Genomic DNA, 24233 nt, shown 5'->3' on the forward strand with positions numbered 1-24233 from the left:
CATGATGATTTGAATAGTCAAAGTTCAATCTATTATGAGTACACTATTGAAACATATGATTTTGATTTTGAAAATCTATATGATGTACCATTTATGGATCATCAGTTAGTGCAAACTGTTGGGACATACAATTTTGATTTTGAAAATCTATATGAAGTGCCCATTATAGATCATTAGTTTCCACAAATTGTTCCTTAAACTAGAAATACGGAAGGAAGAAATGATTTTGAAAGTAAATGTACAATTTTATAAAACCTTAGTTTAAAATGCATTTTGGTCCCATAATTGTCCAAGTAATTTCTTATTATAATGATATCTCTAAATTCATAGTTTTTGTTTCTTTGCAAAACATAAAGTTAATTTAGTCAACATACAAGCAAGTAATGTTTAAATTGAAACAAATCTTTATTAAAGCAATTGGTTGTAAGATTTTGGTAATAAATGGTTTATTATTTTCCACATATATAATAGGAACATACAACTCAATATTTATCTTTGGAGGACCAAACTACATTTTTCCTTTTTGTGATGCTATAATGTGGTATGAAGAGAGAGTTGAAACAACTTATATTATAAGTTTTTGTGCATTTACATTGTGCTATCAACGAGGTATGGTTCAATTACCTTCATTTAAGCCTACACCTAATTTATTACATTGTTAGATTATGAAAGAGATTATAGGAGTAGTAAATTTAGAGAGAACATTAACATTTATAATTCTATGTTTCAATTTATGTCAATTGGAGGAAGAATAGATAATACTATAAACAATAGTCCACGTCCATATATCTTTAGAATAAAAGGTCCAAACCATCATCAAATTGGTTCTTAACTTCCTACAATAGGACACAGCTTTACATATATGACACTGACAATAAAGTTTCAAATAAAATGTTTGCTGTATAGGTTAGGCATTCAAGCCTTTTGTAAGGTGTTTATAGGATTCGACTTGGTTAGACCAAAGGTAAATGTTGGTCTACCCAAGGGGCTTCATTCCCAGAAGACATTTTTTATTTTGCTGTGGGTTCTTTTTTTAGGTTGTAAAGAGATACTCTTAACTCTCATTCATTTGTGGAATTTAATCTATCTTGTTTGCTTCTAAAAAAAATGTCTATTTTTAGCCATCAAAATACTAATAATATGATAGATAGATTTGTAGTAGAAGGTTTAATGAAAATGCTTGATAAAACTAATAAGATAGTTAAAGCATTTAGAACAGTAGGAGATAGGTTTAAAGAATCAACTAAAGTTCCAGTTCAATTCAAATTACTTAGAGCACAAAATAACCAAGAGAAAACTTATGCAACCCCTATTATATCAGAGCTTGTTGGCTTAAATGTCAGGGATATAGGAGAACCTGATAGTCATCATGACGTCATTGTTGAACATAGAACTGATGGACTCGAGCGAATAAGTGAGCTTCATCCTTCTTTCATGGTAATGTTGTATCCCTTGTTATTTCCTTATGGAAAAGATGGATACATGTTAGATATTAGTTATGTTAATTCTCTTGTGAAACCAAAACCAAAATGAAAACATTTATCAATAAGGGAAAATTATGCTTATATCAGTCAATAGCTTAATCTTAAACAGAGTACATTGCTAAGAGATGGTAGACTATTTCAACAATTTATTGTTGATGCATTCTCTGCAATTGAAGAAATGAGATTGTAGTTTGTAAGAGATAATGAAAAGAGCTTTAGGTTTGAGGTTTATAAGGGTTGAAAGATGCTATGTTGAGAGGTGATGTACAAGAGAACACAATTGGGAAACAAGTAATATTACTTGCAACATTTACTAGAACTGTTCACTATCTATTACAGAATTATCAAAATGTGATGGCAATTTGTTGATATTATGGTTGTCCATATTTGTTGCCATTTGTTGATATTATGGTTGTCCATATTTGTTCACCATATTTACTTGTAATGCAAAATGGTTAGAAATTGACAAAACTTTATCTATAATACCCGATTAGGGTAACAAGATAAACTTGATATAGTTTTAAAAGTGTTTAGATTCAAGCCTTGTTATTTCATGGAAGACTTGATTAAGAAGAAACATTTTGGATCGGTATCTATAGGTAAAGTTTTTTAATTTGTTCAAGCTATTAAATATGCATTTAATTGTTAAACTTAATTTTTATTTATTATTATATGTTACTAACAATTATGTTGTCTCTTTTGTTATCACGTGTGATAGTTACAAATACTATTGAATTCCAAAAACATGGCCTTCCGCATGTTCATATACTGCATTGGTTAGATTCTGCTACAAGATGTTCAAATGCCCTAGGTGTCAATAAGATAATATTAGCTAAGATACAAAATAAAGAGGACAATTTAGTAGGATATGAAACTGTCATAAATTTTATGATATGCGAATCATGCCGTCCTGTCAAACCTTCTTCTCTATGCAAGGTTAAAGGTAAATGTTCCAAATTTTTCTTGAAATGGTATCAATTTTTAGCAACAATTAATGAAAAAGGGTTTGCAATTTATAGAAGAAGACAAGTAATGAAACAAATCATGTTTTACTATTAAGAATAGTGTGGAATAGGACAACAAATTTTTTGTAGCTCATAATATTGATTTAGTTATGAAATATCAAGCTCATGTTAATGTGGAACTTTGTAGTCGATCAAGAGCTATCAAATATTTATTTAAGTACATTAACAAGGGACCAGAGCTGAAGCTATAATTATGAGTAACAATATGAATAATAATGTAAAAGAGTAGAATATATGAAATGGTTTTGATGAAATTAAGATGTATTTGGACTACAGGTATTTATTAGCCTGTAAGCCCTGTTTGAGGGTTATTGCATTTGACATACACCATCATGAACTGCCAATTAAAATATTGGTGATCCATTTGCCAAAAGAGCAAAATGTATCCTTCAATGATAATGATGATTTGTCTAGAGTGATCTAAAGACCTAATGTGAGAAAAACAATGTTCACAGAATGGATGTACACAAATCAGCTATATGCAGAGGCAAGAAAATTGGTTTATGCTGACTTCCTTGTTAAATGGGTTTGGTCAAAGTCTAAATCAACATAGAAGAAACAAAAAAGAGGTAAGTCAATAGGAAGGATTACGTATATTCATCCAACAATAAGGAAACTTTATTTTATGAGGTTATTGTTGAATATTATGAGAGGTCCGAGAACTTTTAAAGAAATGAAAACAATTGAAGGTGTAATGTACATTGCATTCCAAGTAGCATGTGCAGCGTTGGGTTTACTTGGAGATAATCGAAAATGGACAAGTGTAATTGTATAAGCTTCAAAATGGGCAACAAGTGAATAATTACAACATCTGTTTGTCACAATTTTTATGTTTTGTGAAGTTGTTAATTCATTGTTACTGTGGGAAAAGAATTGAAAAGTTTTTAGTGAAAACATTAAGTATAGATTAAGGTAGGCTTTTGAGGTTATTCATTATGAAATTTCAAACAAGGACTGCAAGAAGTATACCTTAATTGCTTTAGAGCAACTTTTCCAAAAAAAAAAATTCAATTCACTTTCAAAGTTTAGTCTACCAATACCGACAAAGGGTTCGATGTATGCAATGTAAAATAGATTGATTCATGAAGAGATCAACTAGAATTTACTAGAACTATAGTGGCAATATTTACACTGTTTGGTGAACCTAAACCCAAAACAACTAAAGGTTTATCAAACTGTTAAACAATCTGTTGAAAATAATGAAGGTTGAATATTGTTTGTGTATGGACATAAGGGTACAGGTAAGATGTATTTATAAAACACAATAATCTTAAGATTAGATCAACAGGAAAAAATTATTTTTGCCATTATTTCATCTGAAATTGCATCTTTATTGTTACCGGGAAGGAAAATGGCATATTTTAGATTCAAAATTCCTTTAAACATTAATGAATGCTCAACATGCGAAATAAAAAGAGGTACGCAACTTGCTACTTTGATTCAGAATACCAATCTTGTTGTTTAAGATGAAGCACTTATGATGCACAAACACTATTTTGAAGCTTTAGATTAAAGTTTATGATATATACTCACTGATATTTATTATGAAATTGTGGAGAGGCCTTTTGGTGGGAAAATAATACTATCAGGAGGAGATTTTAGGCAAATTTTACCTGTTGTGGAGGCTAAAACAAAATAAAAAATTCTTAATGCATCAATAAATCAATCACTGTTAAGGAAGTATTATCTCATCTATTGATTAACAACAGACATGAGGCTTTTACAATCTCATCTCAATGAATAGACCAAGTTTGAAATTTTAACTTTTGCTTAAAGGTTATTAGCTTTAGAAGATGGAAAAATTAGGGCTTGTAGCTATGGTGGTGAAAAAGAACTATGCTGGATTCAAATACTAGAAGATTTGTTGGTTCCATTAATTGAAGATCCAACGAAACTATTGTGTCAACTGTGTATGATAATCTTCAAGACAATTTTGTAGACTTAGATTATTTGAAACAAAGGTCAATTATCACTCTTTATAATGAAAGTATTGGTTCAATAAACTCATATGTGCTTGATGATTCCAAGTACATTGAAATCCTATTATAGCATTGATTAAATATCAAAAGCTTCAGATTATTATATGGAACATGAACTGCTATATCGAGTAGATTTCTTAAACTCACTTAATTTGTTTAGTATTCCTAATTATTGACTGGATTTGGAGGTAAGTATAGTTATTAAGAAACATAAACCAAAGCTCTGAATTATGCAATGGAACTAGGGTTTTGGTTACTCAACTAGCCATTAATGTCAAAAAAAGGAAATATTATATTAGGAGCTTTTGCAAGTAATATAGTATTTATTCCAAGAATAGTCATGACAAGAAAACAACAAAAATAGCCTTTTATGTTCCAAAGAAAACAATTTCCAGTTAGATTATGTTATAGTATGACAATAAATAAAAGTTAGGAACAAACTCTTGATATTGTTGGTTTGGTTTTACCAAAACTTGTTTTTACACATGGTCAATTATATGTAACTTTATCAAAGTGACATCTCGACAAGAATTGAATATTCTAATTTAGAATGAAAACAAACAATAGTCAAATGAAACAAAAATATAATCTATAGAGAAATTTTTAAAAACCTACAAATAGGTCATAGTAATTTCTTCCTTTGCTTAATAAATTTGTATACACTTAATAACTATATGTTTGGTTACTAGTACTTTAGCTATTACAAATTGATTTTGTGGTGAATTTACACTATCCTATATTCTTTATCATTTTTTATTTTCTTTTCTTTAAAATAAATTGTTTGAAGCTAAATGTGCTCTGTGTTTATATTATTTGAATGTTCTTAATTTAGGATGTTTATCTTTGTATTTACAGATAATGGCACTCAATATTATTTCTCTCAACAGCTGTTAATGTTCTATAGTTTAATATCCTCATGTGTACAAAGATAAAGAGTAATAAGTATAAGATGTCCAATTTTTTAGGAATATTTAAAATGTGATAAAATTAATGTTCTTAAATGTGCTTCATCAGGTACAAATGCGTCAATAATGTTTGACTAATCTGCAATTGTTCAAACCAGCAAACACAATATAAGTCAGGGTGCTAAGGATTTGGCCATTGACAATGCTTGATAATCCCAAAAATCTTTTCAGCCTTAAATCTTTTACTTGCAGATGTGAACGCAATTTGTAAAACCACTTCACTTTTCTTTATTGTAAATTTTCATACAACTTTAAAGTCATATTAAAATTAAGAAAACAAGCCTTTTTTTTATTAAAGGTAAGGAAGAGCAAATCAGGAAAAAAGAATTCATATAAGGATATTATAAATTGAATAAAAATAATTGGTTTTATATATTGGGAAAAAAATTGTTGGATATATTAAATACATATTATTATTAATTGATTGGGGATAAAGAAATAGTTAAGAGGAAATAGCATTGTGGGAATTGGGAAATGATAAAAAATTGAGATTTATTAGCTAGGGATGTGAGAAAATATGTCATTTTATCAATTATTTTAACTTTTACATATTTTTAATGAGAAATGAGATAAATAGTTGAGAATTAATAAGGATGTGGAAGTGAGAGAAAAGAGATATTTATTAAGTATGCAAGAATATGTACATAATTTATTAATTATCTTAATTTTTTTTATATTTTTTAATATAATTAATTATATTATTATTATAAAATTATAAAGTCTCTCCAAATTTGGGGCATAAAGCTCTTGTTTTGGTGGTTTTACCTATCAGCTGACACTGAAACTCTTCATAATAATACTATACCCTATAACTGATTCTTTAACATTCATACTTGGGTATTTGCATTAAAATATTGTAGATGTTATTGGATTGCATATAACAATGACTCTTTTAACAAAAGCCCAGCTCAATAACAAAGATGTTCCTGTCCAAAAATAAGACATATACATCCAAAATTTAACATGAACCAAAAAAAACAAACAAACAAATACTCAACTTCTTCATTAATATGTCTATTAATTTACATGTTTTACTTGTCTTTTCAAATCTTCAAATAGCTATGAGACTTTGAAGGTTGTGTTATATGGGGAGTTGGCATTAAACATAAAAGAAGGACAAGTGTTGTATCAAAAGAACAAATGTGTGTTTATCTTTGCTACAGTGATTATCAAAACTTACATGGGTAAGTACAATTCATAAAACTTTTTTACTTATTGTAATAAATAATACACATAAAAAATACATTAACATTTAACTATATACTTTTTGTAAGATCGTTATATAATCTACATCGATCTTGACATTCCAAAAGTGAATGAATTGTAGGCAAGGTAATGTCAAAACAAACTGCACTATTTACTTTACAATGAACGATAGCCTTCAAAGCTATATAATTATTTGCAATAAAAATTAACTATTAGGTGCCAACAAGAACCAATACAAGCACAACTCTAACCATTGGAAAGCCAAAGCCAATTATAACTCAATCAACCAACCATAATCTGTAGAGTTGCTATCAATAGAATCAAGAAAAACAATGGTAAAACTTCCCCTTTATACCTCTAATATTCGTAACAAATATTACTCACATATTCTTGATCAATAAGAATGCAATTCCAAATAACACATACACAACTTTATATTTATCCCTAACAGAGCCCCAAATTCAAGGTCATAGCAACCATAGTCAATGTAGAAGTAGCTTGTGACCAATGTGTAGCAAGTTTGCGATTCTATGCTAGCAAATTTTAGTGCCCAGTGCATGACGAAAAGACACCAATTCTAATGTAAGTAAATTTAGTCCTTATCAAACTGACCAAAAAGGACATTATTATAAAATATGACTGTAACAATTACTTTATATACTCCCTACAGAATGATTTTTGTGCTCAAAATGGAAAATGCAACTGGTAAGATTCAAATACTTGCATTTGGTCAACAAGCATAAAATTGATTAGTGCTACCATCACTGAGCTAGCTACAATCAGATCCATAGACAAGATGATTCTTCCAACCCTTATTAAAGCCTTGATAAACACAGAAAAAACATTTTAAGGGTTGGACTATCAGTAAAAGCCATTGATCAGGGTTTGACAATGTTTAAGATTTTTTACAGTAACAGTGCCAAACGAATCTTGCCTAAACCTCCAAACGAGAAAAAGCTACATGTTCAGCAACCTAAGACCCGACACTCTTTGACATGCCATTACTGACCACAGGACAACCTCAAATGGAAGTGCCACTCCAACAATTACTCAAGTTTCCAAAAAATTATTTCTAGAAGAGTCACCGGGAAAGAACATCAAAATCGAGTAGGTAAATTATGTTAGTGAACATGCTTTTTATTAAAATTACAATAGAATGACAGCCAATACACTAAACGTATTTATCATGCTATGTCAATAACAAATCCATAGGAACAGTAGCAGCAACAACAAAGACCAAAAGAACTTTTTTCAAAAGGGACCAAGTAATTTTACCATAGTTGGAGCATGTTTTTTGTAGCCCCACTATATTATACTTTTTATCGTAAAAATGAATTGACAATGGAACAATGATTACATCTTGTACAATAGCACATACTGGCATAAATTGTTAGAACAGTCCTTAGCCTAACGTATGCCAAACTATATGGATTTTCTCTTTGTAGTGCCATCTTAACCACAAGCTATTGATGAATGGTCTATTAAACACTTTAATATTTATCTGATGTTCTTATGTCTAAATAATCATTTGTAGCTCTACATTCACAAATAATAACTCCTTTAGTACCTTTCCGGTTGTGTTGCCGGTCTTCTAATACAGCTAAGCAATTATTTTTCATTTTGCATGGTTAGCTTTGTGGATCAATGTATAGGTTCTTCTATTTTTATTTGTTCAATAGACATTTGCCTTTCACTGGCTTGGCATGTGATGTGATTGCGTGGGAAGGCTTGTTGTGTAGGGAGGTTTTGATAATCCAGTATACAACTCAGATCTATTGTTCTAAACTTTGTTTATTTTTCGCAAGGCACCCAAACTAATATCGTCTCTCCCCACCACCATTATGCGGTAGCCTTTGTATTTCAATTTATAAACAAGGAATACTTTTCAAAATAATATATATGTTAATTTATAAATATTAAAATATCTTTTCAAATTATTTCATAATTTTTCTTTTATTATTTCAATAATTTTCATAAATTTAATTACTTGCAGCAAGGCAGGTCAACCACCTAGTATATATAACACCCATAAAAAAAATATAAAAAATATATACATATGGCAATGAGTCGCTCTAAACTTGATCCAATCTATCCAATTGGGAATTTTATTGAAGTACATTTTCATAAAATTTATTTTTAATGTAAGTTATATCTTAATTTTATATTTTATCAAAAAAAATATTTTAATCTTGTATAGATGCATTGTCTTATTAAATTTTTTTAATCAATAGAAAGGGTATTTGAACTTGATTCTTTGAGTGTGGGATACATGTATTTATCACTACAAAAATCGACGAATCAAATACATTCAGTTGAATTTCATAACATTTTTTGTGAAATAATATTGATATTAATCTGTATAAAGATGAAAAAATTAAAGTGGTGTTTGGTAACCTAAGCTATTTTGGTTTTTTTTTTTCTAAGTAAAAACAGAAACACTGCTTTCGTTTTTTTCTTAAAAACCAAAAATAAAGCACGTGTGGTAATATTCTTGTTGCAAGAAACTTTTAAAAATAAAAACACGAGAGCATGTTTGGTAATATAATATATTTGTTTTTGTTAGATGCTAACTTTAAAAAAAAAAACAAAATAAAAAAAAAATTAAGTCATATAAATCATCCAATATGCAAAATACCATTCTAGTAATTATTTTACCAAGTTCAAAACTTGCATGAAAAGGTAAGAATACAATCAAAGACACAATATTTAAAGGAAAAAGTGACAATTAGAACAATGACTTTCAAAATTAACATTTCTAAGTTGCTCCTGCGTTTAATGATAGCTAGTTTGCTTTTCTATTTCATCCTTAAAAAAATTTCAACTCTCTTTTTAACACTTCATTATGCATTAGATTAATAAAAATTGAAAATGATTTCTCAAGCTAAGGCACACAATCCTTCTTGTTAGTAGGTGCAATCTCCACAATATCGTCTCTAACACTTATGTGGTCTACACTTACCGTCTACATTATAGTAATACATGTTACCATTAGCAAAGTAAATTTAATCGATTCAATTAATTTCCTCTAGATTACTAGATGTTACCATACGCAACTTAAGTGTCTACTTATATATTATATAATAAATATTAAAAGTAAATCTCACTTTAGTTATTATGGAAAGGAATAAAAAGATTACTCGTATTATTTATTGGTGGATAAAAATAATTTTTAGACTATTATTTAGTTAATAATTTAAAATTTTTTTATTTTAATAATTTTTAAAATAAAACTAAAGATAAATTAAAAATTAAATTCTATTCGGATTTGCACCTTCCGACACTTGAGATTGTATAAAGAGTTATCATAACATGAATGAATAATCATCCAATTGTTTCACCTTATAATTAATTGGATAATTTTTCACGTTAATTATCTTAGATATTTTATTTTTTAAAATATGAAAACGTAAAACACTTTTATTCGAATTTAATGAGAGAAAATTAAGATTTTTATTAGTAAAATTTTAAAACCCAATGGATCATAAAATCTGAGAGGACAGCTCCTACTGCTAAATAGTAAGCCAGGCAGAGAGTCGTACAGTACTGCTTCCTCCAAAAACCAAAAGAAAGAGGGATCTATGGCCCGAATGCTATCGAAAAGCCCTGTCCTCCGAGGCTCCATTCTTCACCACCACCTCTCCTCCTTCCTTCGCCACTTCTCGTCAAAGGCCAAACTGATTGAAATCGACCTGGACTCTTCTTCTTCAACAGCATCCGCCATTAACAAAATGGAGGAAATGTTTCACGCCATAATGGTCCAGAAGTCCACCCCTGATTGGCTCCCTTTCCTCCCTGGCTCCTCCTTCTGGGTCCCTCTGCCTCCCAAAGGTTCCAAGCGAGTTGCCGATGTTATTGAGCAATTGTCCAATCAGCTCACCCGCGAAGAGTTCCTATCTCTCACCACTGGCCGCGGCTGGCCCTGCTTCTCCTTTTTCATCCGTGGTAAATTATTCTTTTTTTCTTTTTATTTTCTTTGATGGTTCTAAGAGATGGGTGTTGAACTATTTTCATTAGAAAGTAAATTTTGGAATTTGGGTTGTAGCTGGTGAATATGCAGATGTTGCAATCATGGATGTGAAGGTGGAATTTCCACAGCAGGCGGAGGGGGAAGTTAAGGTGGAAGTTTTGATTGACTCAGGCGACAAATCTTCTTGACACGTGGACAGTGGTGATGATGATGGTGGATAATTTCCATCTCTCTCAACATACTACCTCTCAGGTGAGTGTTTTGTGCTTTACTTGATGGCTTAGATGTATTTAAATATAAAAAACAGCTAAGTATAATGTTGTTTTTTAGCCCCTTTACGTTACGCTATTGGTTAAAGTTTTTGTGACCTTCCAAAGTTTTTATGACATTTTGGGATGGATTTATTCTGCTGAAAACACAAAAGATTTGTTTGTTCACTGGTTTTCTACTTAACTCATAAAGAGCTTTAAATGAAATTTGCTGCCTGAGAGCCCTTTTCAGGACTAAGGATGAGGTCTATTTGCACTTATCTAGGTGAACAGACAGAAAAAGGAGTTTATGTCGATGTCATGTCTTGCATGCCACTACTTGTGATTGTGTATTCCTCAATTCCCATTAGTCATTAGAATGGTCTGGCAACTTACCTGTTCCATTTGTATGATGCATCATTGTGTCATATCCACAAAAACAGCTACCTTTGATTTATAGAGTGTCTCTACCAATGTTAATTTCTTCCATTATTGATTCATGTTTCAAAAGATGGCCTGCTTGTAGAACTAATCTCTTGACTAGCAATGAGAAAACTAGTGAGGTACCTCAGAGGGAACACTTACTTTTGAGAACTGCAAAATTGAGATTTCCAGTGCCTTATTCACTGAAAATAGAGCAAACCACGATTATCTTCTCCTTCTTGATTTGTATCCTAGTTATTTTCTTCTTGATCAGTAGGTTGGTGACACCAAACCTCAAGGCAGATTGTAATCCTTACCTCTTAAATTGAAGATGCTGGGAATTGAATTGTTTGCTACAGAAGCAACAGCAGCTCCTCTTCTAGTTCAGACTTCTTTGCTTCAAAATCCTTGACTTTATTGTTCATTCAGTGAAGGACTTCATTTTCTATTGTAGATATGTGTCCATCTAGTACTTTTATAAGCTTTCTTTGATAGATGCAAAGCAGAACATTACAAGGCATGAAGAGATTAAACCATGTACAAGGTTCAACGATCAAATATAAAATTTAGAAGTTTAAGGGTCATATAAAGCATCAACAAAGTCTACTGCATCCATTCTTCCAAGACCTGCTGCCTATGGAAACTAAAATAAAAAGCATACGAACGAAGTATCCAAGTGCTTTGATAGTGTTAATTCTACCCCTTCAAGTTCCAAATCTCCCTCAGCTGATTTGCCGAGGTTGTCTCTTGTATCCTGTATTATTACTTGCTTATTTATCTTTCCTTGTGGATCTTTGCACAACCGTGTCTAAGATAAGGCTACTGCTAAAACAATCCTTGTAAAATAGATCCAAAAGACATCTCGTCTGGCACATACCATCATCTATCTGTTGTTGTTGCATGACCACCTCTTCAAAGCAAGCTTCCTCCAGCCAATATTTGAGCCCATGGTTACTTCACTTATTCTCCTTCTTCTTCATCATTTTTCACAGGGGATGCGGCACCATAATCATCTAGCACTGGCTTTTCCAATGCTTTATCTCTCTCCAGTTGGTCTTGTCATTCTCCCGCCAATGCTTTTCATCAGAGGATTTCTTCTTTTCTGTTTAAAAACTGTCTTCAAATGACAAACTGCTCTCTCTTTAGTAAAGGTTTTCTTCTAGCTTAGATTGTTTTGTTATTTCGATTCAAGCTACTAGCTCTTAGTAACTTTTATCTTGTCCATGGAAAAAGCAACTTGAGCTTGTCTTTTTAAGGACCAATTTATTCAAGGTCCAGAAGGTTGTTAGACTTGTGTGTAAATCGATTTTTATGTTTTCCATATGGAAATGCATGTTATTGTGGTTTTGACTGTGAATTTCTTGTTTTTCCATATATAAATTTCTGTTGTAAATCATTTGCTGTGTTTGATTTTATATATGGAATAACAAAATTGTCAGCTCTAGGGTTAGCGTTCCTCCCTTGGATAAATGCATGTCTTTTTTTCCCCTCTCCATCATGCTGAATCTAAAATAATAGGCCAAAATTATAATTTTATGAACTCTTTTCTTGTATTTTTTCGGAAATATGTATTTCAGTCTAAACAAAGCCCAAGAGACCTTTCAGAGCACTAACAGTGTGGATCCAGACAATGTATTTGAGGTGCATGGAAGGGAGTGATTCATGGCTAGGGAGTTTTTCTCCGTGCTGTACACTACAGAGCTTCAGGAAGCAATTAGGAAATCTGTTTGGAAAAGGCAATTGAGGGTTGGTGATGCATGGATGGACAGTTCTCTAATTGTCCTGGAGAAGCAAAAAAAAAATTCAGGTGACAATTAGTATCCCAAATTGGTCAATCCAGTGGAGGCAATCGGTGGTTGGCTGAAACTTCTTAAAATACATCAATTTGAAATTTGATTTTGGTTTACTTAATGGATGGTAGGGTGGTGTTATTGGTGGTGATGTTGTGATAATTTCTATAGTACTTTGATTTTTGGCAATTGTATGGGAAAACTCAATGTATGCTGAAAGCAGTTAGGTTTCTTGGAGCCTAGGGAATACAGTGTAAGTTGTGTGCATGGTTGAACAAATAAAGCTCTGGAGAATTATTGTGTTTTTGCAAGAGCTGAAAACATAATATACGATCTGAACAGCTTGAAAATCAAAATTATGATTGTTTTTAGTATTATCTTCATAGCAGCAGACAAATTGCCATCTTTTAGTGCAAAACCTAAATAGGCTACTAGCAGTTGTATTTGCAATAGACAGGTATTAGCTTAATTGATTTGATTATATATATTTGTTATGTTGTGTTAGGTAATGAATGCATGTTGTTATTTTCGGGTTTGAGTTCAAGCTTTTTTCCCTTCTCTCCAGTTCAGATCTATAATTTTCTGTTGCTAATTTTCTTCCATTTTTTTTTATATTTTTGTATCTTATTTATGTTTAGCAGATGCAGGCTTGCCTACCCTTCGCATCTAATTCATCATGGGAGAGGCTGTTTAAACTTTAAATAAGAGCAAGTAAAATGTTGTACAGATGCAATTCTCTAGTTTAATGGAGAGTTTAATTCTCTAGTCTGCTTCTGCTTTGATAAGTAAAAAGGTTTTATGAATTGCACTTACGCATGTAAGTTTTAATCATCACTAGCAAATATAAGACAACATTTGTTCTTTGATACAGTAATTGCTCCTCTTGTATGTTCAGTGTCAAATCCCCATACAATACTACCTTCAAATTCTCACAACTATTTCAAGATATTGAAAAGGTCAATAAGTCATGTAACTTAATTGGAATATTAATGAAGAAGTTCAGTATTTGTATGTTTTTTCCATTCAACTTGAATATTGAATGCATATGTCTCGTTTTTGGATAGGTATATCTCTATTGCTGAGCTGGACTCTTGTTACTGGACTCATTGTTGTAAGCAACCTAGTAACATCTATGAAGTTTCATGGAAAGAACAAAACATCAATGTTAAAGTGTCAGATATAACAAACAACACTATTATTAGGAGTTTATTTGCTAATACCTATTAAAACTTTCTTCTGGTATATCATGTCATGAAGGGTATTGTATAGTACAAAGTTGAAGTGATAGGAAGGACATCTAAAGACATGTTCTTGAACTTCTCTGAGTATAGTCAATCTTGAGAAAATGATCATCAAATCTCCAACAAGAATGTTAAAATTGTTCTTAGATTTCATCACCCTAGATTTTTCAATCAAATAAGCAAGTCCTCCCTTGAGCATAGATGCAAACTACGGTGCATCTGAACCTTTGATCATCACTTACATTACATTTTTTTGCAAACAGAAAAAACAATGAATGGTTCCTTTTATATTATTTAAGAATTGTATGAAAATTTACAATAAAGTAAAAGTAAAATTATTGTACAAATTACCTTTACATATGCATGTAAAAGATCAAGGTTGAGAAAATTTTCTAGATTATCAAGTGTTGTTAATTTCCAAATTTTAAGCACTTTGACTTGTATTGTGTTTGGTGGTTTGAATAATTGGAGATCAGTCAAATATTGCTGATTGATGGAAGACATTAAAGAACATTAATTTTATTATGTTTTAAATACTGTTAAAAAATTCCACTTGTTATGCTTATTGTTGTTTATATTTGTACACATGTTGATATTAAATTGTACAACAGTAGCAGTTGTTTGCAGAAGGAGCATTCAATGCCTTTATTTGTAAGTACAAACATAAAGACTTAATATTATACACATTTAAATAATACAAACAGAAAGAAAAATTAGTTTCAAACAATGTAATTTAAAGAAAGGAAAATGAAAAATCGTAAAAAATATCAGATAGTGTAAATACAAGACAAAATCAATCTATAATGCCTACGGTAGTATTAAATAAACAAATAGTTTTTAGCTATACATAATTCTATCAAACTGAGTAAGAAGTTACTATAACCTATTTGTAGGTTTTCAATATTTCTTTGTAGATTATATTTTTTGTTTCATTTGATTGTTCTTTGTCTTCATTCAAACTTAAAATCTTCAATCTTATAATGATTCGGCTTTCTCTAATGCTTACATCCATTCCCTTGGAAATTAAAGAATTTCAAATCCACTTAAAGATATATGCTTTTTACGAGATCAAGCATTAAACTCTCACAACGTTTTTTCAAGGGAGCAAGTGAAACCCTTAACAACGCTTTTTCACAAAAGTAAGCAAAACCCTTAACAACGCTTTTCATGAGTGCAAGCGAAACCTTTACAACATTTTTTCATAAGAGCAAACAAAACCCTTACAACAATGGTTTTTAACGGGCTCAATCACAAACTTACAAATAGAATTTTAAGGTTAAGTTAAAACCTTTACAAAATGAGTATAAGAACAACAAGAATGCCTTTACAAAGACTAGGTGCTAAAAGTTTAAGCTTTGTGTATAAAGAGAAGAAATAATCTCACAAATTTCAGCTCAAGGATTTTCAAGTGAGTGAGTAAGCTTCTATGGCTTTTGAATGCTTAATGAAAAACTAAGATGAAGGCTAAAGAGAACGGATAGGGTTGAGTGTTTCTCTAGGGTTTCCAAATGAAGTGTTGGTCTTCTTTTATGTCAAAATAACCCAAAGGATGCCTTTTATAGTTGTAATGAAGTTTGGAGTCATTAGATACAAGTTTGAATTAAATCTAACCGTTGTTGAAGCTTGAGGGTTGAGTACAATGCTCCTAGGGTCGATTATGTTCTTCAAAATTCTCAAATTAGGATTCCATAGTTGAGTACAACCTTCATCTACTTGATCCGATTCCTAAGAGTGTGTATTTTTACAATCTGGGCTGAGGTAGTCAACTATAGAGAGGCCAGGGTCAACTATGCTTTTGAAATGTCCCATTTTTCATGCATCAGGCTCATTAGGGTCAACTACACTTATGCCAGGGTCAAATATGGCTGTCCAAAAGTTGAATTGCGCTTTGCAATTTGTTGGACCCAAAATGAGTGTTAAGGGGGGTAAATAGAACTTTTAAAATATTTTTGAGGCTAGCTTTTGAAATTTAAAATTTGTTTGGAAGATTTAAGATGGGTGGTTGAAAACTTGTGAAGGTTAGTGAACACCAAGTAAAGAAAGGTTAAGAGAAGTGGACAAAATATAATATTTATAGTGATTCATTCCACCTGACTTACATCCACTACCTTGATATTCCTAATCAAGGATTTTAAACCCAACTTTGCTAAATTAGTGAAATTAATAGCTTTTACCAAACTTTTACAAGGTGAACTTCTAATCTAAATTCCAACCCTTTTACAACAAGTCCTAAGTTTACCATGGCTTAAACTACCTTTTAAAGTGTCTTGCACATTCTAAATAAATAATAAATAGAAGATAAAATGATGTACAAATGATCACCTAACTTATTTAAGTTGTACAAGCTTCAGCACAAACACTTTCACAAAGATAAGAATGGCATAAAAGTGTAAAGAGAAGGTTTTTGGTCTTCCAAACCCAAAATCACTCTTAGTACCTTCTCTCTTGCTTCTTTGACTATTGGAACTTCAATTTATACTTGAAGAGTCAAATTTTTCTGTTTAAGATAGTTTTTAGTAGTTAAGTACAACTCTGATGCTATTTTAGCCATTATTTTGTTCTCTATTGTTTAATTTCAAATAGATAGACAGAGTATTGCTAACTAGTTACAGGTAGACTCTAATCGATTACACCTTCTCTGCCTTGTACTGTCTAGCAACTCTGTTCACTACATTCATCGGTTAAAGGGAGCTTTAAACGATTAGAAACTTTGTGTCTTCATTTTTCTCTATGCAGCAATCTTTCTTTAATTGATTAGCTACTCCTTTAACCGGTTGAGGCTTCATTTCCTTCAATCTTAATTGATTAAAATCAACTTTAATCAATTAAAAACTCTTCAAATTTTGAATTTCTCCATTTTATCTCCCTTCAATAGTCAACTTTTTTCAAATTTAATTTTGGAGTTTAAAGGTACTGAGGTCTTATACTCTAAGCGATTAACCAAACTCTTTAATCGATTAACATGACTCTATTTTTCATTCTCCAGCACCTCTTTAATCAATTAAGCCTGATGCTAACCGATTAGAACTTTTTTGTCTTGCTTTTACGTAGCACCCAGTTATGCCTTAACTGGTTAAGGCTCCACATTAATCAGTTAATGAGATTCGGTTTTCATTAGCCTTTTTCTTCTCCCTTACTTTAATTGACTAACTCATCTTTGTACAATTTCTAAACATGATCAATATTTTCAACGACTTCAGAACCAGGGTTTGCTTAACATATACTTTTTATTAAATAAAACCATTTGAAAATGCACTTTCTTACAATGTTTAACAAGAGTAGGTACTGCATCATCTTTGTGAGCAAAAACGTATACACAATTATATCTAGAATAAACATCAACAATAACAAAGCCATATTACTTACCTCCTAAGCTAGTGACATCAATAAGTCCAAACAAGTCAATGTGCAATAGTTCAAATGGTTTAAAAGTTTAAATCACTTTCTTTGATTTAAAAGAACTTTGTACTTGTTTTCTAAATTGACATGCATCGCAATCTTTATCATTTTAAATAAAAATCTTTGATAGTTCAATAACCAAATCTTTTCTTAAAATCTTTGAAAAGGTATCCATGCTAGCATGTCGTAGTCTTCTATGCCACAACCAACTATCACACACATCATTGGCCATAAAACAAGACTTATTGTGAATATTAATTTAATCAAGAAAAATCACTTAAGCATTTTCAAATCGTATGCCAATGAATACAATTTTGTTAATGTCAATGTCAATCACATAGCATACATGATAATCAAAGCAATTCTAAATCCTCTATCACAAAGTTGACTAATTCTTAACAAGTTATGCTTTAGACTTTCAACAAATAAAACATGCTTGATTATAGTTTGAGAAATGTTACTAATGGTTGCAATTCCTTGGTTGATAGCTTTAGAGTTGTAACCAAAAGAAAGACTACGCTTTTCTTTGTATCAAACTTGACAAATAAATTTTTATTTCTAATCATGTGCTTTGAGTTACCATTATCGAAGTACCTAAGCTGCTTCTCCTTTGGTTAAGCTTTCAAACATTGCTCTTTTTACTCTGACTCAAGCTACAAAATAAATTTTTATTTCTTTTTCAAAAGTACCCATACTTTGATGGGTCTTTAAAGGTTAGTAAGCACATAAAAACTTTTAGGCACCCAAACCATCTTAGTTTAGGAAAGTTATAACCTTTATGATAACAATCATAAGAAAGATGACCTTTATTGCCATAAGCATAACAATGGGATGAAGACACATAATTTTTCTTTCTAAAAACAACATTTCTCTTTAGTTTCTCTTCTTTTTTTTTTTCAATTTCAGTTTTGAATTCTTTTCTATTGAAGTTTTAAGAGTAACATTCTCATCTAATGCTTTTTGTAAAGCTTCATTTTTACTCTCTAGTTTCAACTTTAAAGATTCAAAATTTGTTTTGGAATACTCTAACTCAATTTGAAAAATATTTTTTTGATCAATGGTAGATTTGAAATTACATTGAATCTTTTCAAATTCATCTAAAGCCAAAGCTTTCTTTTTTAAAACCTTCTACTTTATAGGTCATTTCTCAAATTCAGCATATAAATAATCATACTTATTTTAAAATTCATCATATGAAATTTGAGATATATTAGATATTACCTCAAGTTCTTCATCATTGGCCATCAAACAAAGGTTGGCTTTTACTTTTATTTCTTCCTTAGTTTTCTTCCTTTCCTCTCCATCTTCTTCTCTTGCTCATATGTGAAGAGTGAGCCACATATCTCATTTAGGGTGATGACATTAAGATCCTTGGCTTCTTGAATTATTATCACATTTGGCTTCCAACTCTTGGTAAACTTCTAAAGAGTCTTTTTACTAGCTCATGTTCAAGAATGACTTTTCCTAATTGATGGAGCTTATTGAATACGTTGGTGAATCGGTCATACATTGAAGTTATGTCTTCACCAAGTTTCATTTTGAACATTGCATAATTGTGGGTGAGAATGGTGATTTTGGACTCCTTAACTTGAAACGTTCCATCATGAATGATCTTCAGCTTTTTCCAAATTTCTTTAACTGTGGTACAACTATAAATTTTATTGAATTCAATAAGGGTTAAGGCACAATTAATAGTGTTAATGGCTTTGAAATTTATTTAAACTTTTCTCATTTCACCCTCAGTCCACTCTTTTTTAGATTTAGGCATTTTCTCACCTGTGATCAAATTTGTACTAGTGGGAATATAAAGACCATTTGTAATAATATCTTATATCTCATAATTTATAGCTTTAATGTAAATTGGTTTTCTAGTGCTTCAATATTGGCAATTTGATTCATCAAATAAAAAAGACCTATTTGTGGATTGTCTTTCAGCTACATTTCTGTTTTGTGTAGCCATTGGATCTCCCCTTAAAATGTTAAGCTTTAAATCAAAGCATTAAGCTCTGATACCACTTGTTGGGTTCAATAAGAGTATTAGAAGGAAGTGAATAGCAATTTTAAAATATTTTCAAGTGTAGTTTTTGAAATTTAAAATCTATTTACAAGATTTAAGATGGATGGTTGAGAACTCGTCAAGATTAATGAACACCAAGTAAAGAAAAGTGAAGAGAAATGGACAAAACATAATATTTATAATGGTTCAATCCACCTAACTTACATCCACTACCTTGATCTTCCCAATCATGAATTTTTAACCTAACTTTACTAAAACTAGTGAAATTAACAGTTTCTACCAATCTTTTACAAGATAAGCTTTTAACTCGAGCTTTAACCCTTTTACAACAAATCTTAAACTTACCTTAACTTAGACTACCCCTTAAAGTGTCTCATGCACTTTAAATAAATAAGAAATAAAAGATAAAAGGAGGTACAAATGATCACCTAATTGATTTAAGTTGTACAAGCTTTAGCATAAACACTTTCACAAAAATAAGAATGGAATATAAAAGAAAAGAGAAGGTTTTTGGTTCTCTAAGCTCAAAATCACTCCTGGTAGCATCTCTCTTGCTTTTTTAACTATTAGAGCTTCAATTTATACTTGAAGAGTCAGATTTTGCTGTTTAAGACAGTTTTTAACCTTTAAGAACAACTCTAATGCCATTCTAACTGTTGTTTTATCCTTTAGTGTTTAAATTCAAGTAGGTAAATAGAGTTTTACTAACTAGTTATGAGCAAGCTCTAACCGATTACACCTTTTCTACCTTGCATTGTTGAACAACTTTGTTCATTATGTTAACCGGTTAAACGGAGCTCTAACTAATTAGAAACTTTTTGTCTTTATTTTTCTCTATACAACAGTCTTCTTTTAACTAGTTAACTCTTCCTTTAACTAGTTGAAGCTTCACTTTTTTTAACCTCAACTAATTAAAATCAACTTTAATCCATTAGATAATTTTTTAATTTTGAATTTCTCTATTTTGGCTCCTTTCAATAGTCAATCTTCTTTCAAATTTGATTTTGGTGTTTGAAGGCACTAAGGATTTGTGCTCTAATCGATTAACCAAACTCTTTAACCAATTAACATGACTTTATTTTTCAATTTCCAGCACCTCCTTAATCAATTAAGCTTGGTGCTAACCGATTAAGGCTTTTTTGTCTTGCTTTTACCCAGAGCCCAATTGTGCCTTAACTAGTTAAAGCTCCACATTAATCAATTAATAAGGTTCTGTTTTTACTCTTCTTTTTCTTCTCCTTTACTTTAACTGGCTAACTCATCTTCAAATTTAGCAAGCATCTTGACTTACGTTTAATTAACAAATTTGTTAGGAGAATTAAACTATGTTTCGTGCACTTAAATAGTAAAGTTAGACATTAATGAATAAAGAATGTTTTGTTATCATCAAAAACATATGGAATCAACATGGTCTGCCTCAAGGTCAATTATGCCTCTTATAAGGTTGACTATGTCTTCTCTATTTCACAATTCTTCATTCATTCTTCAACCATTTTGCTATGGGATCAAGTTGAACTTCTCTAAGGTTGACTCTTAAGTTGTGTTTTCAAGATTCCTTAACTTTTTGGCACCTCTCTTTATCTATTTTTTCCTTACCTTGTTCATATAATCAAATATTAATTTAAGGCATATTTGCTTTACATTTCCCTAGCTAAAGATTCATTATTTGAAAACTTTTGTGATGTTTTCTAATCATGTATGATTTTTCAAACAAATGTGTGATTTTTAAGAGACAAAAAACATTATTGAGGCAATTTTAAATGCTCGACTTTAAAGCCAAAATATCATGTATCTTTTGTCAAATCAAAACATAATACAACTTAAAGCTAATAAAGTTGATGATTAAAAATACCAAAAAAATTAAGTGAGTTTAAGACTTCTTCTAGATATAAAAGTTCATGTTTTGTAGAATGATTTGAACCTTTTGATATTTGACCAATGCTATAATTAGTCTTCAATATACCTAGAATAAGATCAAGAAGTTATGAGTTTATCAAATCCACAGTTTCATTATAATGAGTGATTATGACCTTTGTTTTAGACGATCTAAATTTGCAACATTGTCTTAAAGATTATCATACATAGCAAACACAATAGTCTATATTTGATTTTTAATGTATGGTACCAACAAATCTTTTGATATTCAAATCCAACACAGGTCATCTTTAGGATTATAGTTAGTAGCCATAATTTTACCATCTTCTACATCTACAACCACTGAGCAAAAGTTGAAATTTCAAACCTAGCTTGTTTATCGATATGAGATTGTAAAAGTCTCATGTTTGTTTTCAATTGATAGATTTGGCAAGCATTGATTGACTTATGGATGCATTGAGAATTTTTGACTTTATTCTAGCCTCGACAATAGGTAAAATTTGCTTGAAATCTCCTGCTAATAGTATTGTTTTCCCATCAAAAAGCCTCTCTACAATTTCACAACCATGATCAATAAGTATATCCAGCAAGGTTTTATCCAAAGCTTCAAAACAATACTTGTGTATCACAGGAGCTTCATTTAGGTAACAATAAAGATGCAATTCCAGATGAAGCAACAAGTTGTGTACCTCGTTTTATTTCACATGTTGAGTATTCGTTACTGTTTAAAGAAATTTTGAATCTGGAATGTGTTGTTCTCCCTCCGCATAATAATAAATATGTAATTTCAGATGAAGCAACAACAGGAATAACTTTTCATGTTCATTTAATTCTTTAGGTTATCGTGCCCCAAAAATACATCTTGCTTATACTTGTAACACCCTCGATTTTTGATATGAACTAAGTCAATTGAGAATGATTTATGAAATATATTGTACCTTGAGGATTTGATGATACTTTAAATATGTTGAGTATATGGAAAAGATACCTACTGATACTTAGACAAAATCTTATGAACATAATTGATGGATCGTAAAGTTTGATACTTTGATCATATATTTAAGTACATGTATGAAGGATCTCATGTAAAATGAATGACTTAAGGTGTTTTGATGGAAAGAAAATGAATTGTAGGATTTAGGAATGAGTTTGGGGACTTAAGAAAGTGAAAATGAAAAAACTGGGCATGATCTATTGATAGATGTTCTATATCTATCAAAAAATGCATGATAGAAGGTTTTAGAAAGACAAGTTGGACGAACATCTATTGATAGATCTTTTTAACTATCGATAAATAACCACTCGAGAACCTTGCAAAGTAAAGAGACCCAAAAACTATCGATAGATCCGTGGAATCTATTGATAGATAGCCATACAAAATTAATTGAAACCAAAGTAAAAATCATTTACCGATAGATGGGCAAACGAGGAAAAATAGAAAGAAGGCTCAAGCACAATCTATTGATAGATTCGAGGAATTTATTGATTGAAGAAGGTCAGTGCCCAAAATTTTTAAAGGGATCTATCAATGGATCACCTTGTAAAAGTAAAAATAAAAAGGGATTTCGGGCCATTTGAGTCATTTTAACAAAAACCAAACTTTATCTCTCTAAAGCCCACGAAACCTTAACCTCCCAATCTAATCTTTGGAGCAATTTAGAGCTAATCGAAGCATGGGAAAACGTTATTAAGGGAAGATTATGCCTTTTAATGGATTGATTTTTAATTTAGTCGATAAATAACTTAAATTCGGTTTGGTCCGACTTTGGTGAGATTTTTCTCCCTTGAGTTTACTAAGGATTTGAAGCTAAGATTTGAGCAACCCAATATCCAAGGTTAAGATTTAACTCATTTGTTGAAGGATTGAGCTTATCTATTGAATTTTGTTATTTTTGAAAAGTTAGATATTTTCAAAAGCTAGGAAATAAATATTTTTGTAATATTTTGATGTGTTTAAGGATAAGTTAGAGATAATCAACTCATTTGTAAGCTGAAAAACGGTTGAAGGTTGAGAATTGGAGCTTGGTTGTGGGGCACCTTCAATTATTACTATGAGGGGGTTAATTTAAAATGCATGTGATGCATAATGCCTTGATAAATGCACTACCATGGTACTAGAATAGAAATTATGTGCATATAATTGCCTAAATGAATGAGCCTAGGCTAGAGAACAAAAATGTATGCGATTATATGATGTATTGTGTGCCTTAGTGCAAGCCACTTAGTAACTGATGTTGTGTGAACCTAGACTCGAAAGTCTAAAGAATATAATGAACATGTAAGAGTAGATTACCCTATACAAGTAACCTTTGATGAATTATGAAAATTTGATGCCTTAGAGAATTAAAGGCACCTTGATGGGACATTGAGCTAGAAATTTCTGAAGCTTATTAAGAGTGATCTCTAATGTAAATTGTGGTCTATGTGATACCAAGGCATGAAAGCCTAAATATGACATTTTACATTTCATCTGATGGATAAATTTCGAATGTTGATTTGATTTGAGGATTAAGTGGAGTCTAACACCATGTGACTATGTGTGCCTGCAAGGATGGTGATATTAGTCCCGTCTATGATTTTCACTTATAGTGCTTTAATGCCACCCATTTGAGAA

At 30.9% G+C, this 24233-nt stretch overlaps 1 protein-coding gene across 5 annotated transcripts; it reads left to right on the forward strand.

The window, feature by feature from the left end:
- Positions 1-10166: 10166 nt before the first annotated feature.
- Positions 10167-14271, forward strand: LOC110410862 (uncharacterized). Of its 5 annotated transcripts, none has more exons than XM_021420768.1 (3): positions 10167-10601; positions 10702-10878; positions 14152-14271. In XM_021420768.1, the coding sequence occupies exons 1-2, from the start codon at positions 10238-10240 to the stop codon at positions 10812-10814; spliced, it is 477 nt and encodes a 158-aa protein (XP_021276443.1). In that variant the 5' UTR covers positions 10167-10237; the 3' UTR covers positions 10815-10878; positions 14152-14271. The 5 variants fall into 5 exon arrangements, with proteins under 5 accessions (XP_021276443.1, XP_021276441.1, XP_021276440.1 ...); XM_021420766.1 differs by lacking the exon at positions 14152-14271 and adding an exon at positions 13726-14066; XM_021420765.1 differs by lacking the exon at positions 14152-14271 and adding an exon at positions 13729-14066.
- Positions 14272-24233: the final 9962 nt, after the last annotated feature.

The sequence above is a fragment of the Theobroma umbraticum genome, unplaced genomic scaffold (assembly GCF_002168275.2).
Source record: "Theobroma umbraticum cultivar Fairchild unplaced genomic scaffold, ASM216827v3 scaffold_56.0, whole genome shotgun sequence".
NCBI classification, from domain to species: domain Eukaryota; kingdom Viridiplantae; phylum Streptophyta; class Magnoliopsida; order Malvales; family Malvaceae; genus Theobroma; species Theobroma umbraticum.

Coding starts and splice junctions, on each gene's coding strand:
- LOC110410862 (XM_021420768.1), top strand. CDS start 10,238: ATGGCCCGAATGCTATCGAAAAGCCCTGTCCTCCGAGGCTCCATTCTT. Junction 10,602..10,701: donor CTTCTCCTTTTTCATCCGTG/GTAAATTATTCT, acceptor TTTGGGTTGTAG/CTGGTGAATATGCAGATGTT.